Raw genomic sequence first — 26,854 nt, forward strand, 5'->3', positions numbered from 1 at the left:
GCTGTTCACCGAAACGTTGCTTGTGTAATGAATCCCTCCGGCACCCGGGTTGGTGAGGAAGGGGTCGGCGCTGTGCGCAGCCCCAGCCCCACAGAAGCGCCGGGACCCCGGGGGCGACCCGGCGGAGACGGAGGCACCGGCTGCCCGCGGCCCCCGGCACCGCTCGCTTCCGCCCGCGCCGTCACGTGTCGCGCGCTGGTGTCACGTGAGCGGGCGGGCGGAGCCAGGCGCGCCGCGGATCACGTGACGGCGGGGCCGGGCGGGGCGTGAGGCCAGTCGCGACCCCGGTGCGGAGCGGAGCGCTTGGAGCTGCGGTGAGTGCGGAGCGGGGCTGGCCCCGGCAGCGCCCCCAGCCGTCCCCCGGCTGTCCCCCCGGCCCTGGCTGTCCTCCGGCCCCGGCCCTCTCGGCCGCGGGGTTCCTGCGGGGCTGCGCTACGTGTCCCCTCAGCGGGGGGGTAGGGGAGGACCCGCCGCGCCCCTGCCTGAGGCGCAGCGCGGGAGCGGGCCTTCCCCTAGCGCCCTGCGGCCGAGCTGCCGCGGTCTGTGAGGGGTGAGCGCAGAGCGGTGGGTCCCCCCGGCTCTGAGGCTGTGAGGTGGCGTGTCGGGAGCAGACCGAGGGAGGGCTCCGAGTCCGGAGCACGGCTGTGAACCCGCAGCGGTGTGTCCTGCTCCGCTCTCTGCGGGCTGCTCCTGCTTTCGTGGTGTTTGCTCCAGCGCTGGGCAAGCAGGGATGCCAGGGAGTCGTATCGGCACTCCCGCGGTTCCTTTGGGATGCAGCCAGTGCCGGCAGGCTGGGTAGTATCAAACGGGAGCCAAAAGGAAGCGTAATAGGCTTTTCTTATCAGCGGGCATCCGCATGCCGGGTCTCGTTGCTTCTTGGTACACAGTGAGTGTGCACGGGCTTGGAAACGCGCCTCTTCTGCTGTCGGAGGTCTTCAGAGAAAGACCTGGAACGGGTGGGAATGCACAAGTCGCTGAGCCTCTTCTCCAAAGTCCTTGTTTCAGATCTGAGAGGTGCTTCTCGTGTACTTCTGAAACACCTTTCTCAGTGGTTTGCCTTGTGATGGCAGCAGTCTGGGCACAAGTACGTTTTCCCAATGTTTTTACTAAAAACGCAGTGTGACTATTCTGGAGAAGGGCAAATAGTTGTTTGTGATGCTTGGGGGTAAAATCTCCTGAAAATAAGCAAGAGCAAACCCAGCTTAACTATTACCTGTCTATGTCCACATTGTATCATGTGTATTACAGTGCGCTGTGTGAGCACAAACACCATTTGATTAGAAATCAGTAATTAGAGTGTATTTTGTCATAGATGAAAGACTTTCCTGGTTGGTTAACCAGAAAAGTAAAAGCCAGCGTTACATGTCATTTACTGCTATTTTCACTTGTAGAATACATTCCACGTTGTTCTGCCTTGTATTTTGAGACCAAGCTGAGCAGTGAGGCGCCTCCGTTGCTGTAGTATGCTCAGATAAGTAGGCTTTATAAATTCTAGTCTGTAATACTTGCTGTGATTCTTCTAGGGGAACATTTATGTCTTCCTAAAATCAGACTTGAAGAGGTGGTGGAAGTACATGAGAGAAATTCTTAACAAAGCCTTTTACTTGTTCAGATATTACAAAGCTCGACAGAAGTGCAGGAGAGTGGTTTCAATGTGCACTTTTCATCCAGCTTGTATAGAAATAAAGTTCCTCAGAGCAATTTCCACGGCCTGCTGACCGAGCAAGGCTTGTTAAAGTCTTGAGCAACATGAATGACAACCTGATGAGAGTATCACGAGGCTGGCTGCGCATTGTTAGAGATGTGCAGTTTCTTCCTGAATTATTAAGCCTCGTACATCTAGTCATACTTTTAAATGTATCTGTTTGCTAACGAGCAGAGTAAAACCTTGTTCTTTCATACGGGACCAGATCTCCTGCAACCCATTCTCCAGCCCTTCTGTAAGCCCAAGGATGAGATGATACAGCTTTTTCCTTTCATGCTTTTCATATGTCTTTGCAGACTTTAGGGACAGGTACATTTTTCCATCTGCTGTAATTAGTAATTTACCTTCGTCCTGCCATAAATAAAATGAGCTGTAAAGTAGGACTCGGCCATTTAGAAATTTAATAAACTTTAAAGGTTGTAGTTAAATCTGATGGATTCTGTTTCTGGCACTTGTATGATTTTTGCCTGGCTTTGGCCTCTTTCAGTTTCAGCAGCTATAAATCCAAGTTAATTATATATAGAAAACTGTGGTGAAAACTGAAGGTGTGCATGTAGCCAGAAACACTGGGTGCTTCCCAGTTATACACTCATAGAATGGGTTGGTTTGGAAGGGACCTTCAAAGCTCATCCAGTCCAACCCCCTGCAATGAGCAGGGACATCTTCAACTAGAACCACATCCAGCCTGGCCTTGAATGTCTCCAGGGATAGTGCATCCGCTACCTCTCTGGGCAGCCTGTGCCAGTGGTTTACCACCCTCGTTGTAAAGAACTTCTTATGTGTCCTTACTGATCCTAGAACGGGCACAGAGCATGTTTGTGGTGCCTGGGTTAGCTCAGATCCTAGAAGGGCTAAAGTGGTGTTTTGTGGAGTAAAGAGAGTGGGTTTTTACCAGCGTTGTAAGTTCCTCTTTGCATTGCTCATGTTTTCTTTCTCCCCCTTTTTTTTTGGTAGTGTGACGTTGTGAATGACAACTTTGGCTTCATCAAGCCTTGTCTTGCTTCACAGACTGCTGTTAGAACATAAAAGTTGTTTAGAGAGATGAATCCGAGTTCCTCAGTCGCCTCGTGCTTGGTCACTGTTACATTTTCCTTTCTGTAGGAAGAAACTGCAGCTGGAAGTAGAAATTGTTTCACTTTCTGTTGCATCATTCACTTAATGGAAACACCATTCTTCAAGGAAATTAGATGTTTGGATTTTAACTTGCACACAGGCAGCCCAAGCCTGTGTTAAGCCTAAAATTGTACCTGGAAGAAACAATACAACGACTTTATGTCTATTCCCAAATACTGGTTTTGGTTTAATTATCCTTTGTAGCCTCCTGCTCTGTTGCTGAGTGTTGCTCCTCTGCACGTAGCCTGTTCTGCCCTGCTGCAGAGCCAGGTTCTTTCTAGGGCTCTGCTGCTTCATTGGTGATGTTAATGTACAAACAAGGAAGAAGTTTTGTGTACTGCAAAACAAGGTGGAAGTAATGAAAGGGAGTAGAAAATAGGAGTTTCTAAAGGTATTAAGCAGTAAATTGTATATTAGAGGATACAGAAAGCTTATACAAAGTTTGTTCAAAGTCAAGGTTCTTTGCAAAATGAAGCCATTGTAGGTGATATTCCAAAACAGGCAGCAGTTGAAGCTTTTTGCTTTCTTGTATTCTAAATACACAACTGTTAGATTAAAGAATGGGAGGAGGCTGCCACTTGTTTGCATCATCAAATCCTAAAATTCTTTACTAGTTGAGGATGAAGGTGTTTTATAGATGGAGCAATGCTTTGGTTAAGAACAAAACCATTATTCTTCCCTAAAACAACGTGTAATCCATAATTTACTTAGCATCTCACTTAGAAGAATATGTCCGTGATAACTTTGAATTACAAGTTATTTATTAGCAGTCATTTGCCTTCGCAGTCAGTGGTAATAACTGAGATCTTCAGTGTCAGCTTATAAAATACATGTTGTCACTTGGAAAACTTCTCAGATATCACTGAAGTTTTAGGTTTTGTTGATGGTTTCAGCTGCATCATCCCAGAACCATTAACTGTCCCTGCTACAATGAGGTTCCCTTTGGGCTAATGCATATATATGCATTATAATATATATATATGTATTTTTAATGGGTGGAGAAAGCAAACAGAGATACATAGTGATTGATGGAGTGAGGAAATGAGCTGTTCTAAGTTCAAGCCATTGCTGTAGCATACGCAGGTTGTTACACAGCCTCATGCAGATCTTTGGACTTCTGCATCCATTTTCTTGTGAACTTGGTGAAATATTGACACACATAAGGAGAACTAGGATTATATCGTCAATAGTTGTGCGCCTCTTGCGTGCATTTAGTCATAACTTATAGGTGTAACAAATACTTTTCAGGCTGCTTAGTCATGAGTTTTTCTTACTTTAATGCTGTCAGGAGGAGGAAATTATGACAAAAAGAGGTCTTTTAAGTTTTAGCCAAAGTATTCCTACCAGGAAGCACTGTGAGGGAGGCAGAGCATTAGGAATGAAATGGAATATAACAAGGTAGAACACTGTCTCAGATGTAACCATGTATTAGCTTTTAAATGTAACTCCTTATGCTGGCAATCCTGTAAGGGGAGGAAAAAGGATGTGCATAGAGTTACAGGCGCTGTGTATTAACCCTGTACTTTCTTCTGAGGACAACAGCTCTTTAAAGCATCAGGAGCACTGGAATTCCAGACAACTTGATCTTCAGGAATCTCAGTAAGGCTGTACAGAAAACTGAGGTTGTGAATGTGCTGTTTCTCAGTTCAGTGTCGATGATGTAGTGTAACTGGTGTGAAGAGGCAGTTATCACTTACAGATGGCTCCTTTCCTACCTTTAGGTTTGGATGCATCTCAGTCCTTAGGCAACAGTCTGGTTTTAAAAGTGGTATGAAAGCTGTTAGCAACTTGCAACAAAGCAAGTAAAGATCCTTGTTTGTCACCTTGCCCACCAACAGAGCTGCTAAGGATGCATGTGTCATATTGATCCTGTAATGTTTCTTAACTAAAAGCCAGAGAACAAAAAGAAGAGACAGTGTGATCCAACAGATAAATTCCAAGATGGACATTCTGGATTCAGTCCTAGTGCTCTGGGGCCTTGAGGGGGGGAAAAAGTGAATTCTTCTTCTCTTAGGTCTTTATGCTTTTTGCATGTTTGAATTAGAGTCTCTTCTAGGAAAGGGTTTTCTCTCCAGTGCTTACACAGTGCCTAATGCCGGAGGCCCTGATCAGTTGGTCCCAGAAGAGCAGTCAAAAACCCTCAGTAACCCAACAAAAAACCCTTCTCGGGCAGGTGCAATGATTGAAGCTTGTTTGGTTTTGATTTCTTATTTAAATCCAAACACAAATAGCAGATGATGTGTTTTATTTAAAGGAAAGATTGTTTCTGTATGAAGCACGCATTTGAAACATAAATGGGGTGTTCTATTGACGTAACAGGATTCTAACATGCTTTTGAGTGATCCTGAATTACTGCAATCACAGTATTTTTGTGCACTTCTGTAAATATCATCCATCATATTTGAAGTCATTTTACAAACTTTATTTAGTTAATTAGGCTATTAAGGTAGAATAGCTCTAATAATCCCTGTTTGTTTTTCCATATACTGCCTTTTACATAGGAAAATATGAGGTTGTGTAAAAAAGGGTGGAAGGGATTGTGTGTGGAATGAAGGGCAGAAAGGCAAGGAAACAGGCTGAGAAAATGGAGGAAATACTTTGTCCATAACAAACTATAATAATAGATGTTAAAAAACCAAGTATAAGTTATTTTTACATATATAATCAGTTAAATCTTTTATGCATTGGTGAGCATTCAGTAGCAGTGCTGGTGGCTGCTGTAATCACTTCAATAGCACTAGTTCCCCATCTTACATGTGTGGCTGCTGTTAGATTGAAATATGACTTCTAGAAAAGACTTTAATGCTGTTTCCTCTAACAGTGGATATTATTGTACTGTAGCTTGAGTCTCTTAAACCAAAGAGCAGGGAAGATAGCCAGGAGCTCAGCAGGCTGACTGATGTACGCCTGTAGCCAACTCTCATGCAAGGCAACGTCTTACCAACCTTTGATTATTTTTAGGTAGCAGCTCACAGCCTCACTATGTCCTTACTTCGTATTTATTGTCAAAACACAGTAATAGTGCAGCTGTCAGGGCAGTTCCAAGTTGATCATGCACCTGAAGTGCGTTTAAATTCCCTTCTATCCAAACCTGACTAGAGGACAGATTGAGTCTGTCTGTGATAGACTCTTGTGTCTCATTTTAGTTTGCTGTATGTGTGTGTCTGTGCTCATGAAACACGCTGTAAGTCAAGTACTTCTTGAAACTTTAGTTGTACTTCAGCCTTGTGGGAATATTCCTTGCTCTGTGAGTGCAGTTACAATAATGTCTTTGTTTGCTCTGTATGGACTGAGCATTCCTTATGGAAGAACTGAGGTAAGCAGTGAGGAGCATGTTGCAATATGATGACATGAAAGTATGTCTTGGGTAGCTTTATAGTGGTTTTAAAACTACCTTGTACCTCTGAGTGTGCAGACAAGCCTGAGAAAGGACCCACCATAGGAAGTTAGCTTAAAATAATCCTCTTCTGCTGATTCTGCTGGGAGTTAAGTTCTCCCACAGGTTAGTGGCTGACAGAAATCTATGGAAGATTTCCCTAATTCAGAGATTTATACTGTCTTGACTTGTTGATGAGGCTTCAGTGTTGAGTTTTGTGCATCGGGGAGGTAAACTTCTTTCTATGATGAAACATCCTTGTATTCTTCCATGGTTTGTAGCGTGTCTCAATGCGAAACCAGAAACGTTCAGACCTTCTATAATAGGGAACAGTTCTGAAACGTCACCAAGGGGCAAGAAAACTAATTTTGTTAAACATTGTTAATATTTCATGTAATTTACACTTCCAAGATAAGTCCCCGTGGTAAAAAACCAAGTTCAGCATGTGCTTAACTTGAGCCACTCAGTTAGTCATCGAAGTTTGCTGTTGCTTCCACCGTAGCCAAACATTAAGCATCTGTTAAATCCCTTTTTGGTTTTGGTTTCAATCTTTGTGAAACAATTTAAGAACAACTGTTTTAATTGGTTTTGGCCAACAGCAATGCGAAGACTTGAGTAGAGGTTCACAATGGAGGTGAAATCCATCGCCCTCGGCGTGGAGGGGATGACATGCAATTCCTGTGTTCAGACCATTGAGCAGCATGTTGGGAGGATGAATGGCATCCATAACATCAAAGTAAGTGACATTATCACTATTTCTTGCAAAGCTTTGGTCTTACCTGAGAAACCATGACAAAGTGTGCACCAAGGGAAGAAAATATGTGGAAAGCTGGGAAGCCGATGTTAGAAGTGCAGTAGTGTGTTCCTGGTGTAAGAGAAAAGCAAGCACCCACTTTACTACAGTAGGAGCTAAGTCATTATCTGCTACTCTCAGGTAATTTTCTGCTTCACAATTGTGAAGCAATGAGAAGTCACAAAAGGCAAGAATAAGCAATTTTAAAAATAAGATAAAGCACAAGCCCTAGAGCTTACACTTGAAAAAACAAGCTGTCCTTATCCCTTACACTGAATCAATGTCTGCTTGCTCACAAGCCTCCAGGCCTTTCCTTTCAAACTGATAATGCACACAGGTCACTTGCACAGGTTGAAAAGCATTTGTGGGCTTGAGGTGTCCAGTTCATTGTGTGCTAGTTGACCCACCATGAAAAATAAAGCTGCTTTTGTGGAGGTTCATGAGATAAGAGCAGCAGGTAGTGCAGGTGGCAAAGGAGTCTAGCCAGCTCTTTCAAGCATTAGAAGTTTCCTTTCCTTTGTACTCTTTGTGAGGAAACAGGAGAAAGAGCAGCAGAACTGTAGTCTTCAACTGTTACCAGAGCTACTTGGTTTGCCCTTACTCCAGACTTCATTGATCTGATTTGATACCAATATTTTGTTAGTATTTTTTCCGTCATGGTTAAAATACTGGGTTGTAGAATATTGCAGTGTGAGCTGATTATTCCTACACAATACATCATTTTATAGTAGTTTTGAAAAGGGAAGCAATTTAAAAGCTGGGAGATTCCTCTTAGTTTTATGACCTAACTTATGTTAGGAAGAACAGTCCTAACAGCAGCAGCAACAGAAAATGGCAGAGTTTTATTACAATATTTACAAGACCCATCGTTTTTCATCTCCCTTCAGTATGGAGCTTTAACATGACAGGAGACTCTGCTCTGACACCAGATCCTTGGATCACTGAACAGACCCTTTTAGAAGTAGGGATACCACTGTTAACATTTTTGGCATGGCACGGTCAGATAAATCACCAGGTGTCCACAAGCATGAAGTCAAATGAAGGCTTAAAACACCTGTAAAATAATAACCCCTAAATAATCTGACTTCAGAATCCTCCTTTCCTCCCTTATTCCGGCAAAAGATATAATCATCAGCCTTGCATCCTTATTGTGCCAGCTAATCTCTGAGAATGTGCAGGTGACTTGAGATAGGAGGAGGAGAGATTCATGCTTCAACTTGCTTGAAGACATCGTGCATCCCATAGTGTCCTTTACATAGGAATGAAGCAGGTTTTTAAAGGAGGGTATTAAGAATTTTGTATTTTTAAGGTAAATACCATACCCAAAGGTAAAGACTTATTTCTAATCCCACTCTTGGCAAGAAAATGTATTCCAAAAACTTTGAGTAGAACAGGACTCTAAGAAACAGGACTACAAGAGATCATACTTAGTCATTATGCTCATTACAGCATCAGAGCTTCAATTGAACCAGATCATTTGTTTCAGAAAAATCTCTGAGAATAGTAAACCAGGGTTTTGTTTAGTGATTGTGGATTAGGTCAGCACAGGAGATGAATGTTAGGTGGCTGATCCAGACAAACAGAGCTGCGTTTAGGCTATTTTGCCTCCAGCTGCAATGAAACCAATAAACGTCCATGTTGCTAATTCTGCTAAGGCACATAATTGGGACAAAAATGAAGAAAGGTTGTTCTTACAATGATTTAACTCGTCTAATCTAATCATGACTATGCTCTTTAAGTTGCATCTTTGCCCAGAGGAAAGGTAGAATTGAATGATAATGTGTTTGGCCTCTGGCAGGCATCAGTGTTCCCTTTTGGAAACTGCAATAATTGTGTTTGATATATCATCAGTTGGGAGCAAATTAAATTGAGGATAATTGGACCATCTGATGTGAAAGGTTAGTATCAAATCAGGAGGCCTCTGGATCACCAAAATGTCCAGAAGGAGGAAAATCAGCTTCCTTAATGTTTGTCATCTATCACATTTTGAAACTGAAGTTTGTTCTGTGCAGTCTGATGCGCTTTATTGCGCAGAGCAAGTTGACAGCCTGTGCCTGAGATGCCTGGAAACACTGCGCTCCTTTCACTGCTACTTACATCTGTGCTCTTTTTCAAAGAGTGTTTTCTTCCATCCTCGTAGCCTGAGGGTAATTCCTACTAACTGCAGAATTGTGCATGTGATTAGAGTTTTTTTTCTGTGGGCTGTTTTGCTTTGGGGGTTGAATTGGGTTAGTCATCGTGGTTCAAGAGAGTTTGGCTCTAGAAGTTTCATTAAATGTGTTGATGCTGTCTGGGTGTTGTAAGTAGAAGTGGCCAGACAGACTTGTAAAGGGTGCTGAAACTGGGGTGGGGAAGTCTGTTCTTTCTAGCTGTGGTGTTGCACAGCTGAGCAGAGGTTACTTTATGGTGGCTGTTGGTGTGGCTTTACTCCTCAAGGTGAGTAGTGTTGGATAAAATTATACTGGATAAGTATTACTAATATATGCAAGTAGAAATTATTTCTAGTCTCATGCAGGGTGTTAGTTTTCATCTCTCAGTATTGCAGTTCACTAACTTGGTGTTTGGGTTTTTTCTCTCCCCAGGTATCTCTAGAGGATAAGAATGCAGTCATCATTTATGACCCAAAACTGCAGACTCCAGCAACACTGCAGGAAGCAATATATGACATGGGATTTGATGCTACATTAGCTGATTCAAACCCACAACCTGTTTTACTTGACACTATTTTTCTTACAATTCCTACTCAGCCATCTCTAACCTCTAAACAGATTTGTAGCGCGCTGCTAAAGACCAAAGGTGTTGTGGATGTTAAAATGTCCTCTGATCAAAAAACTGCCGTGGTGACGTTCATTCCTTCCGTTGTAAACGGCCAGCAGGTTATGCAGATGGTCCCAGGAGTGGATTTAAATATCCCTGCACCAGAGGTAACGCCTGGGACTTGTGAAGGTTCCAGCTGGTCTCAAGCAAGTAGCGTTGTGCTGCGCCTGAAAGTAGATGGGATGACCTGTCACTCCTGCACCAGCACCATCGAGGGGAAGATTGGCAAGTTGCAGGGAATTCAACGGATTAAAGGTAAAACCTTTGTGTATTTTGATGTAAATTGGAGTTGACCAACCTGTTCCCCGGCAGCATCATGGAGATATCTTGAGTTTAATTAGATAGCTTAGTGTGACAGTTACTCTTTGTGGTACCTGGTATTTAGTTACATGTTTAATTTGGACTAGGAAGTAAGAAAGGGGCCCAAATTGTGGCAAGGCTGTTGCTGTTACATGTGTGAAAGTATTCAGTGGTTGCTTTGGATTTTGGTAGGGAGCCTGGAGTAGTCATGTTCTATAATTTTATTACCAGTTATTGAAATCTCTAATACCAGATGTCTTTTCGTATTATAATTAATCCTACTTTATATTTTCTGTTCAATTAAGAGTTAATATTGGCATGTATGCAATTGTATCTTAAAGGCAAGAGAAAAATATAAATAGCTTTGGCATAAATGTATTGCTACGGACCCTTGATAAAAGAATAAATTTAGTAAGAAATAATAGTGGAATTTGTGAAAGTCCTGGTGAAAGAGCAAAAAACTGAGGAAAAGGAGTGGAAAATTGTTGTAGTAGTAGGCAAAAAATGGTTGAAGATCTGAATTGCTTGATATTTACCAAACCAATTCAGTCTCCTTTCCATTGCAGTTAGGTTTCTGATCATTTAAAGCATTCAAAGCATTTGACAAGATCTGTTGCTCTGGGGGCAATGTGCTGCTTATGCTTAGGGCAGTAATGCACACTTATTGGTTAATTTTCAGTGTCCCTGGACAATCAGGAAGCTGTTGTTGTCTACCAGCCTCATCTGATTACAGCAGAAGAAATAAAGCATCAAATTGAAGCTGCTGGTTTCACAGCATCTTTCAAAAAGCAGCCTAAACCCCTCAAGCTCAGTGCCATTGACCTGGAGAGGCTGAGGAATACTCAGACCAAAGGCTCTGAGACAGCATGGAAAGAAAACTCAAATATGAATGACACAAAGACAGTTGTCTTCAGGATTGATGGCATGCACTGCAATTCATGTGTCCTCAATATTCAGAGCACCGTATCAGCACTCCCATCTGTAACAAGTATAGTTGTTTCATTAGAGAAGAAATCTGCTATTATAAACTATAACCCAAACTTAATTAGCATAGAAGTACTGAGAAGAGCCATAGAGGCAGTGTCTCCAGAGACATTTAAAGTCAGCCTTCCTGAGGAATATGACAACGTAGCACTTTTCCCCATGCTGGGGTCTCCACTGAAGTCTCCTCATCCAGCTTTGAAGGATGCCAGCCAGCCACTTACTCAAGCTGTTGTGATAAATATTGAGGGAATGACTTGCAACTCCTGTGTGCAGTCCATTGAGGGAGTCATATCCCAAAAGGCAGGTGTCAAATCTATTCATGTGTCTCTCACAAACCATAATGGGACAATAGAATATGACCCTCTGCAAACTTGCCCAGAAGACTTGAGATCTGCCATAGAGGATATGGGCTTTGATGCATCTTTACCAGGTAATGACATGCTAAACTTTTACATTTAAAAGGATTGTGCAGTTCTGTTTAGAATTTGGTACCACCCAAGATGAAATTTAGTAGTTGACACATTCTTTGTGCATGCCCAGAAAAGCTTTTTATCTTCACTGTCAATGAGATAATGAAATACACGTGCACTTCCTTTGATGTAGCAGATTAATTAAAAATGATTGAGATACCTGGAAATAGAGGCATGTACAAACTTTTTGGTCTAGATTTACAGGAGCATGTATTTGTGGCTGGGGCAGTACCAGCTCATCCCTCATTGCAGTGGCTGTTCACAATGTCCTGAATTGCAGTCTCCTTTTCAGCTCAGCCCTCACCTGAAGTGCAGCTGGAATCCCACAGAACTGAGCCTCTTTCCAAAGTGTCACCAGCCCATCTTGTGAGACAAGAGACAAAGACTGTATCCAAGTGCTATGTCCAGGTCACAGGAATGACATGTGCTTCATGTGTGGCCAACATTGAGAGAAATCTGAGGAGAGAAGATGGTAAGATATGTGTCAGGGTAATCTGATAAACTTCTGAGTGTTTCTTTTAGAGAATCCATCTAGCTTTGGTACAGCTTTTTTAACGGGTGTGTTGTCAGGAGAAGTGCCATTGCTGCTGTGTTTCAGGGGTGAGAACATAGGATGAAAACAATACTGTTCTGGCTGCTTTGTGTCTAAAGAAGAATGCCTTTGCAAAAGCAGGAGGTGGAATGCTCCAAAAAGAATATAGGGATCAAATATGGATCCTTGTGAAACTAAACTAAGTCTTTTCTACTGGAGGGACATGCCCAGGTTAAAGGCAGATGCTTGTTATGCTTGTGTTAGGAAGGGAGCTATTAGAGAAGGACAGTAGTAATACGGATTAGAGAGACATAAGTTAATTTTAGCTCTGCAAGTCAGGACAACTGTGTCTATCTTCTGTCAGTGATGATTACATTTGCAGGCACAAAAAGTTGCATAACTGTGATGTAGTGGAGAGTTGTTAATGTAGACTGTGTTTAATTATTGTAATGAAGGTGGATGTCTTCCAAGATAACCTGGGATTTAATCTTTTTTCATCCTAGAAAACAGATGAATCCAAATCCTTTTCACTTGGTGTACAGTAGGATTGCACATTGTTCGATCTTCCCTTTCTCATACGTGTTCTTTCTTTAAAAAGGCTTTTAGAAATAGTAAATGTAGATCACAAAAATAGGCAGAACTGTATTTTAGAAGCATTTCTTTAATTAAACCAGATAATCTTTTCATATAGCATAGATTGAATGTCTGTAATTAGGCTGTTAAATCCATGCAACTCATGTGGAGTAATACTTCACCTGCCACACCTGCCCTTAAGTCCTTTTGTTGCATTGTTGCTGCATCTTCCAAAACTGATGGTTTTTCTTTCTGTGTACTTACACCGTGGTAGCTGTCTCAATTTCAGTCAGTTGCTGCTGTGCCATCCTGCTACTGGAAGTGCACCGAGACTTTTAAACATGATCTGCCATTCGCACGTTTTGTTTTCTAGGAATACATTCCATACTTGTTGCCCTAATGGCAGGGAAGGCAGAAGTGAGGTATAATCCTGCTGTCATACACCCTTCAGCGATTGCAGAGCTCATCCGGGAACTGGGATTTGGAGCTACCGTGATGGAAAACTGTGGTGAAGGAGATGGAATTCTGGAACTTGTTGTAAGCTAGTAGTTCAAACCAGCCACCCCTGTCTTTATTGCTTTTATCTCTTGGATGTGCTTGTGTAACATCCGCTTCCTAAAGTGTTCATAAGCTCTAATAGAGCTTAATTTACAAAGAATAAAGTATAAGAGTACATCAGGTATGTGTCACAAACTAATCCTGTCCTGCAAACTGTGCTGGCTCAGTTCTGCTACACTAAGTCAGAGAAATATTCCTGTGGGATTTTTGATTACTCTGGCTATTTCAGGAATTTCCTTTTTACTTTTCTGAAGCTGAGTTGAACTCGGTGTAGCCCAAGCTCTGAGCTTCAAGAGCCAGCAGAGCTTTAGCAGAGCTTCATAACCTTGTCTCCTCTATAGCGCTCTCATCCTTAACTAAAGAGCTCCATCTCACTGCTTCAAACTCCAGAAACATGCAATAAGTAATTCAGGATAGTCAGAAGCACTCTTTCTTTTCCTACTTTTTAAGATGCATTTACCGAGTAACCTGTGGCTTTGCTAACAGGAAGGAATCTTTATTTTCCAGGTGAGAGGAATGACGTGTGCCTCTTGTGTACACAAAATAGAATCCACTCTCATGAAGACTAATGGTGTTTTATATTGCTCAGTAGCTCTGGCAACCAACAAAGCACACATCAAATATGATCCTGAGATTATAGGGCCTCGAGATGTTATACAAGTGGTAAAGGTAAGTTTGGTGGAGGCACCAAGTCCCATAAAATTTCCAGTGTCCTTTAACTGAAAAGTTAAACATCCCTGAATAAAAGGGAAGACTTGAAGGAAAAAATGTCTCTCTCCTTCCATCTGCTACCATCTTAGTACAGGGTTCTGCAGACAATGTATGTTCTGAGTTGGAAGCAAGGCTCTGTTAGGACTACCTAAGTTTTTATGCAGAAAAACTAGGAACACCCGGCTGTGGTAGAGTTGAAGATACCAGCTGTAGGCTTGCAGAAAAATAAAGCACATCCATGAGTACTGTAGCAGGAGAGAGATGAAAATGAAATACATTTCTTAGCTTTCTGTCTAAATATCTCTATTTTTGTGCTTCAGGAATAACCATTTTGAAAACCCACATTTTAGAATAGCATTTTAGTGTTCTAGAAAGGCTCATTTCTACATCAGTTTGCTTTTCTGTCTTTGCAAGGTAAATAAAAACAGTAACAATCATATTAGAAATGGTAATAAAGTAAATGTAAGGCTGACACCATCACTTACGTGGCATTAACTTTATGAGCACAAAGTCTTTAAAAATAGGCTGTTCTCTTTCATTATTATGCTTTTTTCCCTTAGGATTTAGGCTTCACTACTTCGTTAGTCAAAAAAGATAGATCTGCGAGTCATCTAGATCACAAGCAGGAAATAAGGCAGTAAGTATTCCTGAACATACTTAGGTTCTTCTTTTTTAATCAACAGCAAAAGTGGTGATATTTTTATGTGTGTGCAGACTTGCTTAGCTAAAATGTTACCCACTGGACTGCAAACCAGTTCTTTTTCTTCTTTCAAATCTGAGGTGGAAAAGGTCTTTTGTTGTGAGTCTGGTTTTCTGCATCCCTGTCATGGGGCTGATGATCTACATGATGGTGATGGACAGTCAACTTTCAGATGCTCACGCACATCACAACATGAGCAGTGAGGAAATGGAGGCTCTTCACTCCTCAATGGTCCTGGAATACCAGCTCCTACCAGGATTGTCTGTTATGAATTTTCTCTCCTTTTTACTCTGTGTCCCAGTACAGGTAAGTGGGAATATGACAACTCCTAGTTTGTTTGGCTTAAAATTTGAAAACTGACTCTAATTATGGTGATTTAAATGCCTTTGAAGTTGCTTTTGAGGTGGTTCTGCTAAAATAAGTGGTTCTAGGGACTATTAGGGACAGGCCAGTCAGTGTAGAGGTGCTATGCAGAATCTGAGGCAGCACTGGTGAGCACAGGGAGGAGCTGGTGGAATGGTGTGGAGGTGAGAAGACTCAAGTGCTATGGTAGAGATCAGAGCCCTTGGCTAGAGCTTGAGTTTTTTTCAAGGAGAGATGGAGAAGGCAAATAACACAAATAAAATGGATGTCTCCCTCTCTTATGGAAATGCTGCTGCTGTATGTTACGTGTGTGTGTGTATATATGTATATAAATATGTGTATGTATAAATACAACTGATGCTCTTATTACAGATGTTTGGAGGCTGGCACTTCTATATCCAGGCCTACAAAGCAGTGAAGCACAAAACTGCAAACATGGACGTGCTCATTGTTCTGGCAACCACCATTGCCTTCGTGTACTCACTTGTTATTCTTCTAGTTGCAATGGCTGAGAAAGCAAAAGTGAACCCTGTAACTTTCTTCGACACACCTCCTATGCTGTTTGTGTTCATCTCCTTGGGCCGGTGGCTAGAGCATGTTGCAAAGGTAAGAAAAATAAAAGCCAAGAAAAATAAAAGCCATGACTCTCAGTGCAAGACACTGAGAGTCATTTCAGAATGTTGTGTACCTTAAAACAAGTCCCATGAACAACCTTTGTTAGGTTCTTCTAACCTTCTGTGTTGTAAAATCATCTTCAGTAACTAGTAAAAATATGAAATGACTTAATATTAGTCTGTTTGAAGAAAGTCTTTTTAACAGGGTAAATTGCAACACCTGCAGTTGTCATTTACCCAGCAATTTGTTTCAATAGCATAGTCAGAAAAACATGAAAATTATTATTCTAGGGTAAAACATCAGAAGCACTGGCAAGACTAATTTCATTACAAGCTACTGAAGCTACTATTGTTACCTTGGGGCCCGATAACGTTCTTTTAAGGTATCTTGCTTTGTCATTTGCTTTTTCTGTTGTTCCTTGTTTGTTGTTAATATGCCTAATTCACAGACAAATGTTACCATTCTGTAGAACTATGGAGCAAATAACTTCACATTTGCTGGCAGATTTGCCAGATATACATGTTAAAATGCACAAAAAATAACTCTGCTCTTGTTTGTTTTATTGGAATCTTGCTAATTTTGGCTGTGATACGAAAAATAGTGGATTTTCACAACTGGAAAGTAACTAAAATGATGATAAAATAATCATAGCACTCTTTAAAATGGCCTTTCTTCTGGCAATTTTTATATATGTTTACAATGTCAACCAGTGGGATTATGCTTTGTGTGTAGTGGCAACTCTTTTTGCCCAGGTAACTTCAGTTGGCAATCTCTTACTAAAAACACTATACATCGTTCTAGTGAAGAGCAGGTTGATGTCGAACTGGTTCAACGAGGTGACATTGTCAAAGTGATCCCCGGAGGCAAATTTCCAGTGGATGGTCGTGTTATTGAAGGACACTCCATGGTAGATGAATCTCTTATCACAGGTAAGCATTTGTTTTTTGCAAGTGTGAAAATGTTTTTCTTCAAATGGATCTGGAGAAGGGAAGTTGAAGCTCATGTTCTCACTCCTCTGCTTGTGTGGTAGGAGTCGGTAGCTATGATAATATTCCTGAAAAATATACCTTAGTATGTGGTGTTGCTCTTTTTTTTAGGTGAAGCAATGCCTGTGACTAAAAAACCTGGCAATACAGTTATTGCAGGTTCTATTAACCAGAATGGATCACTGCTGATTTCAGCAACCCATGTTGGAGCTGATACAACTCTGTCCCAGATTGTTAAACTGGTGGAGGAAGCCCAGACCTCAAAGGTAGAGTATTGTCAAATGAAGCATTTGGGTTTTGGCTTATCACTTGGGCATCAGCATCGCGAACCACCTGAAGAGTGATTAAGATGGTTTAGATCTGAATTGCAGTTGCATAATGAAGTATCTTGCTGAATAAGGACTTTGATACGATCTACAGCTCCAAGTCTCATCGTCTTATTAAGCAAATACATAATTATACAGTGTGGTGTGCCAAGTGTGCTGCAAACAGCAGCTCTGATTGTATCTGTGTCTGAAGGCACAAAGTAAGCGTAATGCTGCTGGAGCTGACGTCTTTCTCCTTTCTAGGCTCCTATCCAGCAATTTGCAGACAAACTTAGTGGCTACTTTGTTCCTTGTATTGTGGCTGTCTCTGTGGTTACCCTTTTTGCCTGGATTATAATTGGTTTTGTGGATTTTGAAATAGTAGAAAAATACTTTCTGGTGAGTAAGTCTCCTTAAACACCTTCTGAAATGTTTAATAAATAGTTAGCCTGCAAGTCTGTTAGACTGCAGTGGTTCCTTCTCTGAATTATCCTTGCAGGCAGTGGCTATAGTTATTGTTATTGTTGTTGTTATATTTTTTACACTGTACCACTGCTACATTTGTATTAAAGAGACTGTACAGTCATTGATCAACTCCTGAAAGTTAGTATTAAAAATAAGAAGTTAATTCAAAAAAGTAAATACTTAACATCAACATTTCCCATTCCTATCCCTTCTCTGTGGGGAACAGAAGCTTCTTGTGCCACAAGCTCCAGTTGTGCATCAAGTTTTGTTAGCATAGCTCTGTGTAAATTCCTCTTTGAAATCAGTGGGATTCATCTTCATTACAGATGCCAGAGGAAGATCAGGATCATCCTAACTTGTGCCTTAGGGTTGCTTAGATCACAGATTTCTTGGTTCATGACTATTTCTGATTAGAAATGATCCGTTTCCAAGAAAGCAATCTTCATATCCTGTTTCTTTGTTACTGTAGGTATTTGTTGATCGAGTAACTTTTATTACACTACAGCATAAAAGTTATAGCATGTGGTACCTTATTTAGGAAAAAGTCCTATAAATAGAACAGCTTATGGGTATATGCAGTATATAATAGAACTTAGTCATTAGTTAATTAGTCCTTTAATCATTAATCTTGGCTTTTGCATAATTCACCTGAGCTTTACTTTTTAATATTCATACTTCAGCTTGTATATTTGCAGGTATTTTAAACATCAAAGGCAATGTGTTGTTGCATCCATTGTTCAATCTCTTCTACTACTAAAACTTCTGCCACCAGGGTTACAACAAGAGCATATCTGCTGCCGAAGTGATAATCCGCTTTGCTTTCCAAGCTTCCATCACAGTCCTGTGCATTGCGTGTCCCTGTTCTCTGGGATTGGCCACCCCCACGGCTGTGATGGTTGGTACTGGAGTAGGAGCCCAGAACGGAATACTGATCAAAGGAGGAGAGCCCCTGGAGATGGCACACAAGGTAAGAAATGGGGGTTACTGTTACAAGAACTCCAAAGGCTGGGGTTGGTGGCATGTTCCCAGTTGCTGCCGGAGCAGATCATTACGTGCACAGCAGCACGTGGCAGTAAGTGATGGATCACCAGCACGTGGCAGTGAGTTTCTTGGAATTAGGTGGTTTTCTGGGGAAGTTACACATTAAAGCTTTGTTCATTTAACGGAGTCTTCCTGTTCTGCTGCAGGTGAAGGTGGTTGTATTTGACAAAACAGGTACTATTACTCATGGGACTCCAGAAGTGACACAGGTGAAGTTTCTAGTGGAGGGCAGCCAACTACCACATAATAAAATGCTGGCGATAGTGGGGACTGCAGAGAGTAACAGTGAGCATCCTCTTGGAGTAGCAATAACAAAATACTGCAAGAAGGTAAGTTACTTATACAGGAATAGAGTAGTTTGTGTTATGGAAGAACCTCTCTTGCAGTACTTAATGTGTATGAATAGTCTTGTGTTATTTACAAAGTAATTGATAATCATTAGGGAAAGCCGAAAATTGTGGAGCCATATAAATCACTTAATACCATATTAGATGCACTGGATACTCTAACTTCTGTTGTGATGATTGAATATTTCTCTGCTCCTGTTAGAGTTAGTTTGACTGCACTTTATTTTGTGGGGGTTGTAAATGCTTTTATATCTTTTAAATATTTCATAGAATCATAGAATAGTTTGGGTTGGAAAGGACCTTAAGATCATCTAGTTCCAACCCCCCTGCCATGGGCAGGGACACCTCGCACTAAACCACGTGGCCCAAGGCTCTGTCCAACCTGCCTTGAACACCGCCAGGGATGGAGCATCCACAACCTCCCTGGGCAACCCATTCCAGTGCCTCACCACCCTCACTGTAAAGAACTTCTTCCTTATATCTAATCTAAACTTCCCCTGTTTACAATTTACATTTCTTTCTCAATTTACATCCTTTCTCTTCAGGAACTAGACTCGGAAACCCTTGGGACATGTACAGACTTTCAGGTAGTTCCAGGCTGCGGCATTAGTTGCAAAGTCACCAATGTTGAAGGATTACTCTACAGGAAAACTAAAATGGTTGAAGAAAACAATATTAAAAACGTGACACTGGTGAAAATTGAGGAAAATATGGAGGAATCAGTGCAGCCTGCTTTGATTATTGATGCTGAGCTACCAGGTAAGCTAACGCTTAAGGCACACGTGCAATAGTTGGTCACTAGTGTTTTTCATGGTCACACATCACTTGAGACATTTTGATTAAATACATTTTGAAGTTACATGTTGAACATGGGGATGGGAAATCATATTGCACTTGTCTTTCAGCTCTCTCTGTTTTTACTTTGCTTCATCCTAAGTTACCATTTGCCAGCCAAAACGATGTATGTTTGCACAACTGACTGGTTTTCAATCCAGAACAGCTCTTTGTTAGATCTGTCCTGTATATTGGGCTGTTAAATATAAATTAGAAGCACTGAGAAAGGGACTTGGTCCACTTTACAGTCCTTTGACCTGTGATTCTTGGTCCACTGACATGGTAACTTCCCATTACTGAAGGAATGTTAGTGTTTTTCTTGCCAAGAACACATGAAAAGGTTGGTGGGGCAGAAAGTATTGAGAAAAACATACTTTGCGTGTAGATTATCTGTAATGATATTTCAGTGCATACTGGGAGAAGCTCGACAGGATTAACTGGAGGGAAGCTTCCTGGTTATCTACATGATGATAGGATTGTATTTTCTTCCTTCAGCTACTAGGACTTCTCAGAAATACTCTGTTCTCATTGGGAACCGGGAATGGATGAGCAGAAACGGCCTCGTTGTTAAAAATGAGGTGGATAAAGCCATGATGGAACATGAGCGGAGAGGTCACACAGCAGTTCTAGCAGCTGTTGATGGTAAGTTTAGTGCTGTCTTTTTTTATTCCGAGGTTGATTTGTCACCATTTAAATTGAAAGTAGTAAGCAGTAATGTCATAGAAGTTAACACCTGAAGCAGAATAATAGGATGAAAAGAAATCATTAGGTAGTTTTATAAAACTCTCATATGAGAGACTTCTTTGTGCCTTTCTTAGTTGACAGGAGACTTGGACATAATCACAGAAGTACAGACTCGTTTGTGTTGGAAGGAACCTTAAAGCTCATCCAGTTCCAACCCCCTGCCACAGGCAGGGACACCTTCCACTAGAGCAGGTTGCTCCAAGCCCCTGTGTCCAACCTGGCCTTGAACACTGCCAGGGATGGGGCAGCCATCCTCTGTCTTCTCTGAGTAACCTGTTCCAATGTCTCACCACCCTCATAGTGAGGAATTTTTTCCTAATATCTAATAATATTGTTAATAATATTAATTATTATTATAATATCTCAAATATTAATGTTTACCAATATTTTAAACTGTTTGGGTTGTATAATTTAAATATGTTAATATAATTAAACTAAAATTATAATTGTTAGTTAAATAATAATGTAAAGACTTCAAAGAGAAGGAGAAAAATTGGATATTTTTATTGTTGGACAGTCCATATTCTGTCTTGCCTTAAACACTGCTGCCCTGATATCTGTTCTCATTCTGCTTTTTATTGTCAATATTACTGTTTCTGGAATTGGTCTTACTGAGGGGAAAAGGATGTTATTGTTTTAGGGGGAAAAAGTTACAAACACATTCTTTCTGTTCTTTTAGGAGTTCTTTGTGGCTTGATAGCTATTGCTGATACTGTGAAACCAGAAGCTGAGCTGGCAGTCTACACTCTGAAGAGTATGGGATTAGAAGTTGTCCTGATGACTGGTGACAACAGCAAAACAGCAAGATCTATTGCCTCTCAGGTAAGCTGTTACGCACGTGCTGGGGTTTGCAGCTTGCTACAGACCACTCACAGGAAGCATGTTGTGTCATGGTGTCACTTGTGGCTGGCATAGAACTGGACTGTTGTGAAAAATGGTGGTGAAAACACATTCAGAGTAAGGAGGGGGAACAAAAGAAGCCTTTTTGAATGGAAGCAGCATCAGCTTGGAATTCAGAGCTATTTTCATATCAGATGGGTTTGGTTGTTAACTCGTGAGTGATCACATGGGTTTCAACCTTCCTATTGAAGGTAGAAGCTTTGATAGTAGGAAAGCTGCAAGACAGGTTTGTATTTTCTCTCTCTTCAGGTTGGCATCACCAAAGTGTTCGCAGAGGTTCTTCCCTCCCACAAAGTAGCCAAAGTGAAACAGTTGCAAGACGAAGGAAAGCGGGTGGCCATGGTTGGAGACGGCATCAATGACTCCCCAGCTCTCGCTATGGCCAACGTGGGAATTGCTATTGGCACGGGTACTGATGTAGCCATTGAGGCAGCTGATGTGGTTCTAATTAGGGTAAGAAATACAAGTGCTTCATTAGAATGATATGAGAAGGGTTAGAAGGCCCAGGATGTCTTGAATGGTTCAGGCATTGCTGGGGTGTACAACTTCATAAGCCAGCAGAACTGGAGCAGAGATTGTCTTCATCATGTTTGGTTAGTGTAGTGATACTTATCCTGTGAGGGAAACTTACCTATTTCCTGGGCACTGGGCACAGAATTTTGGGGTAAGTAACGTTTGAGAGTGGGCAGAGGAGGAAAAGGTGCCCTGACCTTTGGCAAAGGTAAATTATGTTTCAGTAACATACCACAGTACCTCCAAGGGCTATAGTCACTGCTTCCTGCACATCAGCAACCAACCCCTTGACAGAAATAGTGGTCAGTGTCTAGAGCTGAACTGTGTGGTGCAGTGTACATCATTTGAATTACACTGACATCTGGAATAAGGTTGGGGCTGCTTCTATGGGCTCTATGTGGACAAACTAGAGCAGCATTTAGAATACCTCATATAATCTGTTACCCCCAGTGTATGGTAGTTAACTTGAAAATGAGAGTATGATGGTATGATGACCACATGTATGCTTTTTTTTCTCTCTTTGACCTCTTTAATGAACATATTAACTTGCAGGATGACTTGATGGATGTGGTAGCAAGTATAGATCTATCAAGGAAAACTGTGAAAAGGATCCGGATCAACTTTGTCTTTGCTCTAATTTATAATCTCGTTGGAGTTCCCATAGCTGCTGGTATGTGAATGTTTCCCTGCAGTAAAATCAGGTTGTGCTTAGTGAGCAGAAGATGGCAGTGATTTACTGTTGTGTGGAAGAGTATCTATTTCCTCTATTTCTGACTGGCAGTAAGTGCAGAGTTCTCTGCCTGGGGATGTTGCAGTGGTATTACTTGTGAGCTGTCCTCTTCCCACATTATGGCTATTTATTAACATATTAAAATACAACTAGAATTAGTCAGTCCATGTGAAATTGTATGTGTTAATATATGAATAATGCTGTTCCTGCTCTGAACCTACTGCTGTCTTATTTTTCTAGGTGTTTTCCTGCCCATTGGTTTGGTTTTGCAGCCCTGGATGGGATCTGCAGCCATGGCTGCCTCCTCTGTTTCTGTTGTGCTTTCTTCTTTGCTGTTAAAGATGTGAGTATGAACAATTCTGTGGTTTGCAATTTGGATTTGAAGCTCAGGTCTTTCACTAAGAGTGGCAGGAAATAAGCGTGGGACTGTGACAGAACAGTTCAGGCAGGTCTGTGTTCAAGAGGAGTCAGTTGGTCCAAAGTGCTTCAGACAGTAGTGTTTGAAAATGTCATTTCTCATGTGAAGAGAAATGTACAGGTCAGAAGCATGTTCCCAATGGAGAACTCCTTAGTGGCCTTTGTCAGGACACACTGGTTTCTGAGAGAGTGCAGCTGTGACCACCACATTGACACAGAGGATTGTTGTAGTAAGCAAAGCAATCTGCTGCATTTGTCATTGCACTGCTGTTCCTTACTCTGCAGTTAGGAGTAGTGTAGCACTGTGGTATCTTTTACTATTTACTTAACACATGAGGTTTCAGAAGGAGAGCAGAAGAGCTGGTAAATGATAGCTACAGTGGTACACTGAGTATATGCATTTTGCCAATATGTTTTGCAGATGCTCAGCACCACTTAAACAGTTAAATACTGAGTGATGTGTGTCAGCTTTACCTGTTCTGTGTCCTGGCCAAAAAGCACTGAATTAGCCTCTGGTTGGATAGTAACCTTTAAATCTGAAACTTTCATCACTGTATAATAGATCAAATTATAAATGTCTCTGGCTGGTGCATGATCATAGCACGTAGAGTAGTTACTTTCTGTATTTTGGTGCACTTTCCTTCAACCTGAGATGTATTTGGCATCTTCTGGTTTTTCCTTCCTTAGGTACCAGAAACCAAGTCCTGAGAAGCTCGAGTTCCGGGCCCGTGGCCAAATGAGGCACAAGAGCCCATCAGAAATCAGTGTCCACATTGGAATTGATGAGACTGGGACAGGCTCACCTAAACTGAGCTTAATGGATCGAATCATCAATTACAGTAGAGCCTCTATAAACTCTCTCTTTTCAGACAAGCGTTCAGTGAACAGTGTAGTTCTTAGTGAACCAGATAAGCATTCACTTTTGGTGGGAGATTTTGGAGAAGATGATGACACAGCATTGTGAAGGACTTGCCCCTTCCCTCCCACCCCTGCCAAGCAAAAAACCCTGAAGCAAAATGGAAAACCAACCAAGACAGCTTCCTAGAAGTCTGTGCATGTACTGATCGTTTCTGCAGGGCTTTTCAGATGTATTTCCTCTTGTAGAAAGCTGGTTTTTTTTCAGTGACTTTCCAGGGTTGTTCTTTTGTTTGGTGGGGTTTGTTGGTTTCTGTTTTCTGTTTTTTAACAGTCAAGTTTAGTACTGTGTTAAAAAGTTACAAATGACTGCATCTGCAAAATGCTGAAGGTTCTGTGTTTGCAGATGGACGTGCCTTACTTCAGAACTTTGAGGACCCCTCTCATTCCCACAGCCTGCCTTCTACCAGGAATGGTTCCTCTCCAATGCCTTTTCCTTTTACAGACATCTGGTTCCAGCTTTTCACACTCCCAGCCTCAATTCATCTCACTGTTTGTGATCTGGATTCCTGTGAGGCAGAGATAACTGAGAGGTTTGGGGTTTGCTTCGACATCATACCCATGTTTAATTCTACACATCCATGCCCCAGCACACTCCTTACTACTAACTGCTTGAAGGTTGAATGGGTTGGGAGGTTTGCTCATTCCCAACCTTTCCTAAGCCAAAAACTCCTGCAGCATCTTAATGCAGTATGAATCTGATGTGATGTAGCAGAAATGTTTAGCCTTAAGAAGGCAGCAATGTAGTTAGTGCTTACTACCAGTATCTACTAGGACTCCATAAGTGAACCAGAATAGACTGCTGTCACACAGATTGCCTTTAAAATCTTTACAGTTCAGTCTTTGCAGATATGACACCATCAAAGAATTGTGTCAGATACTCCAGTAACAGCAATTGCTTGTAAAGATATTCAGTGTATGTATACAAGGAATGGTCCAGAATCCACTCCATAGATTGATCTAAATCTCCTTTGCTTGGAGTGTTTAGGTCCAGGCTTTCTGAATTGAGACAGTCTTCATTTGTTACTGAAGTATCAAAATGCAGGGTTTGGTCATTATTATTAAAACTATTCTCAATGAGAGAGAGGTGTTCATCACCCAGTAGCTACCTACCTGTTTGTTACTTAATAAACCTTGTTTAAATCCTCTGCTGAGGTGGCTGGCTGCAGCAGTTACTAGGTTCAATAATGGTGAATTGCATTGCAAAATACAGTCCATGGTGTTAAACATGCAATTCCAATTTGTACTTGTAGAGGAGAAATACTCAGTTCGGAGTACAATAAGGAGATCTCTGTAATGTTCTAGTTTTTAACCTGAAGTCTGATGTGAGTGCATAGATTGTGTATGTAAGAATTCTTAAGTAAGTAGCTTTTGGATTTTATCTGAGAACAGAAAAGTACCAGTGTATGAAAACAGAAGAGTTGTGCTATGGAATGTGCAAGATACCAATGTGCTTGGTATCTTGCAGTGAGGAGAACAACATCATTTGTTGCTGCCACTAGTTTACGAAACAACATATTTCTCTTGCAGGTTTTAGGTTCTTAATATCTGTGAATATAGATTATATTTTAAATTAGATTATATCTATCTGTGTCTATATTGTAGTGTTAAGAAATGCTGAGATAGATAGATTACTGCAAAGTCATTCCATAAGGTGATGTTCTCAGTTTTCAGCAACAAAGGTGTTTCTTACAAAGCAGATCGTTACCTGGTTGTACTATGGTGGGTCTTATTCTTAGTGCTCCACGACCATGTTTCCAAAGATTTCAGTTTTCTTCTTTATCCACACTTGTTCTCAGTGGTGTTCTTGGCAAGGTTCTGCAGAATGAAAGAGAAATCTGTGTACTGCTGTCTGGATTGTGCTGTGGCTGGTCTTAATCATGCAGAGAAGACACCAGGCACCCCACCCTTTCAGAGGGGGATTTCACTTCTGCAGGTGCTGGTTATGGTTTGTATGGCGTGTAAATGACAGGCATCATGTTCTTCCTGCAGGAAATAGAGTAATAATTTAGGGTTAAATTCCTGGTTGGTAGGTAAAGCAGCATGAAGAATTTGTTAAATTATTTCCAAATATATTTTTAGAGCACTTTGGCTTCTGCCTTTTGTTGTCTAAACTGTAGGTAGGCTGAATGTTTACAGTGGAATGCTGGTTTCATTGCCAACTTTTTCTCAGTACAGATGTTTTTCTAGGCTTTTCCATTTTCTCTGAAACCCAGCATTTGTCCAGTTACAGCAAAACAAGGTTACTTTTCAAAAGCAGGATACTTAATGAGGTGCAGAAATGATTATGGGGGAATAAGGAGCAGTGAAATGCTGGCAGGAGAGAGGAAATCACGAAGTTAAAGACCAGTTTGTAAATAAGGTGGTTGTAATCAATCAGAGCTTCAGTTGAGGTGGTTTTTTCACTGTAACAGCTGTTAGGTTGTGAGACAGCTTCTGCTAGAGGTAGTGTGGGTAGAAGGCAAAATGCTGTTGCATTTCTGAAAGAGGCTTATATGAAGGGATGCCAGCAAAAGCAGTGGTCAGGGCTTTCCAACCCAGGAAGTCCCTCTCCATCCAGTTTTCCTCTTTAGGAAAATCTGTCTGGACATGTCTTTTGAACTTGAATTTAGTACTCAGTGTTTAAATAACGTGTAGCTGATTAAGAAATCCAGAGTCTAGATCTTTGTCCAACACTCCCCCCCCAAAGGTGTGATATTGACTCACAGAATGTTTATCTTGTGCTTAAAATATTACATAAGGTGCTTTATGTTGAAGAACCAAATATTGTTCAGTTTGAATGTACAGTGCGAGTGGAATAATGTGGGAGCTAAATATGTTTTCCCAAATGTAAATGTTTTAATATGTAAATAGTTGCTCCTGTTGGAGACAGTTTGGCTTCAGAAATTGAAATATCACTTGGAAACACACAGTTTCACGTCCAATTGTATTACTGCTTTGTCTATTTTATTATTTTCTGTACCTAGCTATTTATAAAACCTGTGCTCTATTTAAAAAACAAAGTACATATGCTCCAGGCTTTAAAGATTGCTCTTTGAATCTTACCA

At 41.3% G+C, this 26,854-nt stretch overlaps 1 protein-coding gene across 3 annotated transcripts; it reads left to right on the top strand.

Moving 5' to 3' along the window:
- The first annotated feature begins 257 nt into the window (after positions 1–257).
- Positions 258–26,806, top strand: ATP7A (ATPase copper transporting alpha). 3 transcript variants are annotated; one of them, XM_030497238.1, is made up of 23 exons: positions 258–314; positions 6,794–6,930; positions 9,570–10,059; positions 10,784–11,518; positions 11,851–12,030; positions 13,037–13,200; positions 13,729–13,890; positions 14,493–14,569; positions 14,713–14,938; positions 15,368–15,601; positions 15,901–15,992; positions 16,412–16,539; positions 16,708–16,862; positions 17,166–17,300; positions 18,139–18,333; positions 18,554–18,736; positions 19,300–19,513; positions 20,084–20,230; positions 21,012–21,154; positions 21,482–21,685; positions 22,298–22,415; positions 22,716–22,818; positions 23,580–26,806. In XM_030497238.1, exons 2-23 carry the CDS (start codon positions 6,823–6,825, stop codon positions 23,854–23,856), a joined length of 4,470 nt encoding a protein of 1,489 aa, XP_030353098.1. In that variant the 5' UTR covers positions 258–314; positions 6,794–6,822; the 3' UTR covers positions 23,857–26,806. The 3 variants fall into 3 exon arrangements, with proteins under 3 accessions (XP_030353098.1, XP_030353099.1, XP_030353097.1); XM_030497239.1 differs by lacking the exon at positions 258–314 and adding an exon at positions 1,208–1,612; XM_030497237.1 differs by lacking the exon at positions 258–314 and adding an exon at positions 5,527–6,320.
- The last annotated feature ends 48 nt before the right edge of the window (positions 26,807–26,854 follow it).

Source organism: Strigops habroptila, chromosome 9 (assembly GCF_004027225.2).
Source record: "Strigops habroptila isolate Jane chromosome 9, bStrHab1.2.pri, whole genome shotgun sequence".
NCBI classification, from domain to species: domain Eukaryota; kingdom Metazoa; phylum Chordata; class Aves; order Psittaciformes; family Psittacidae; genus Strigops; species Strigops habroptila.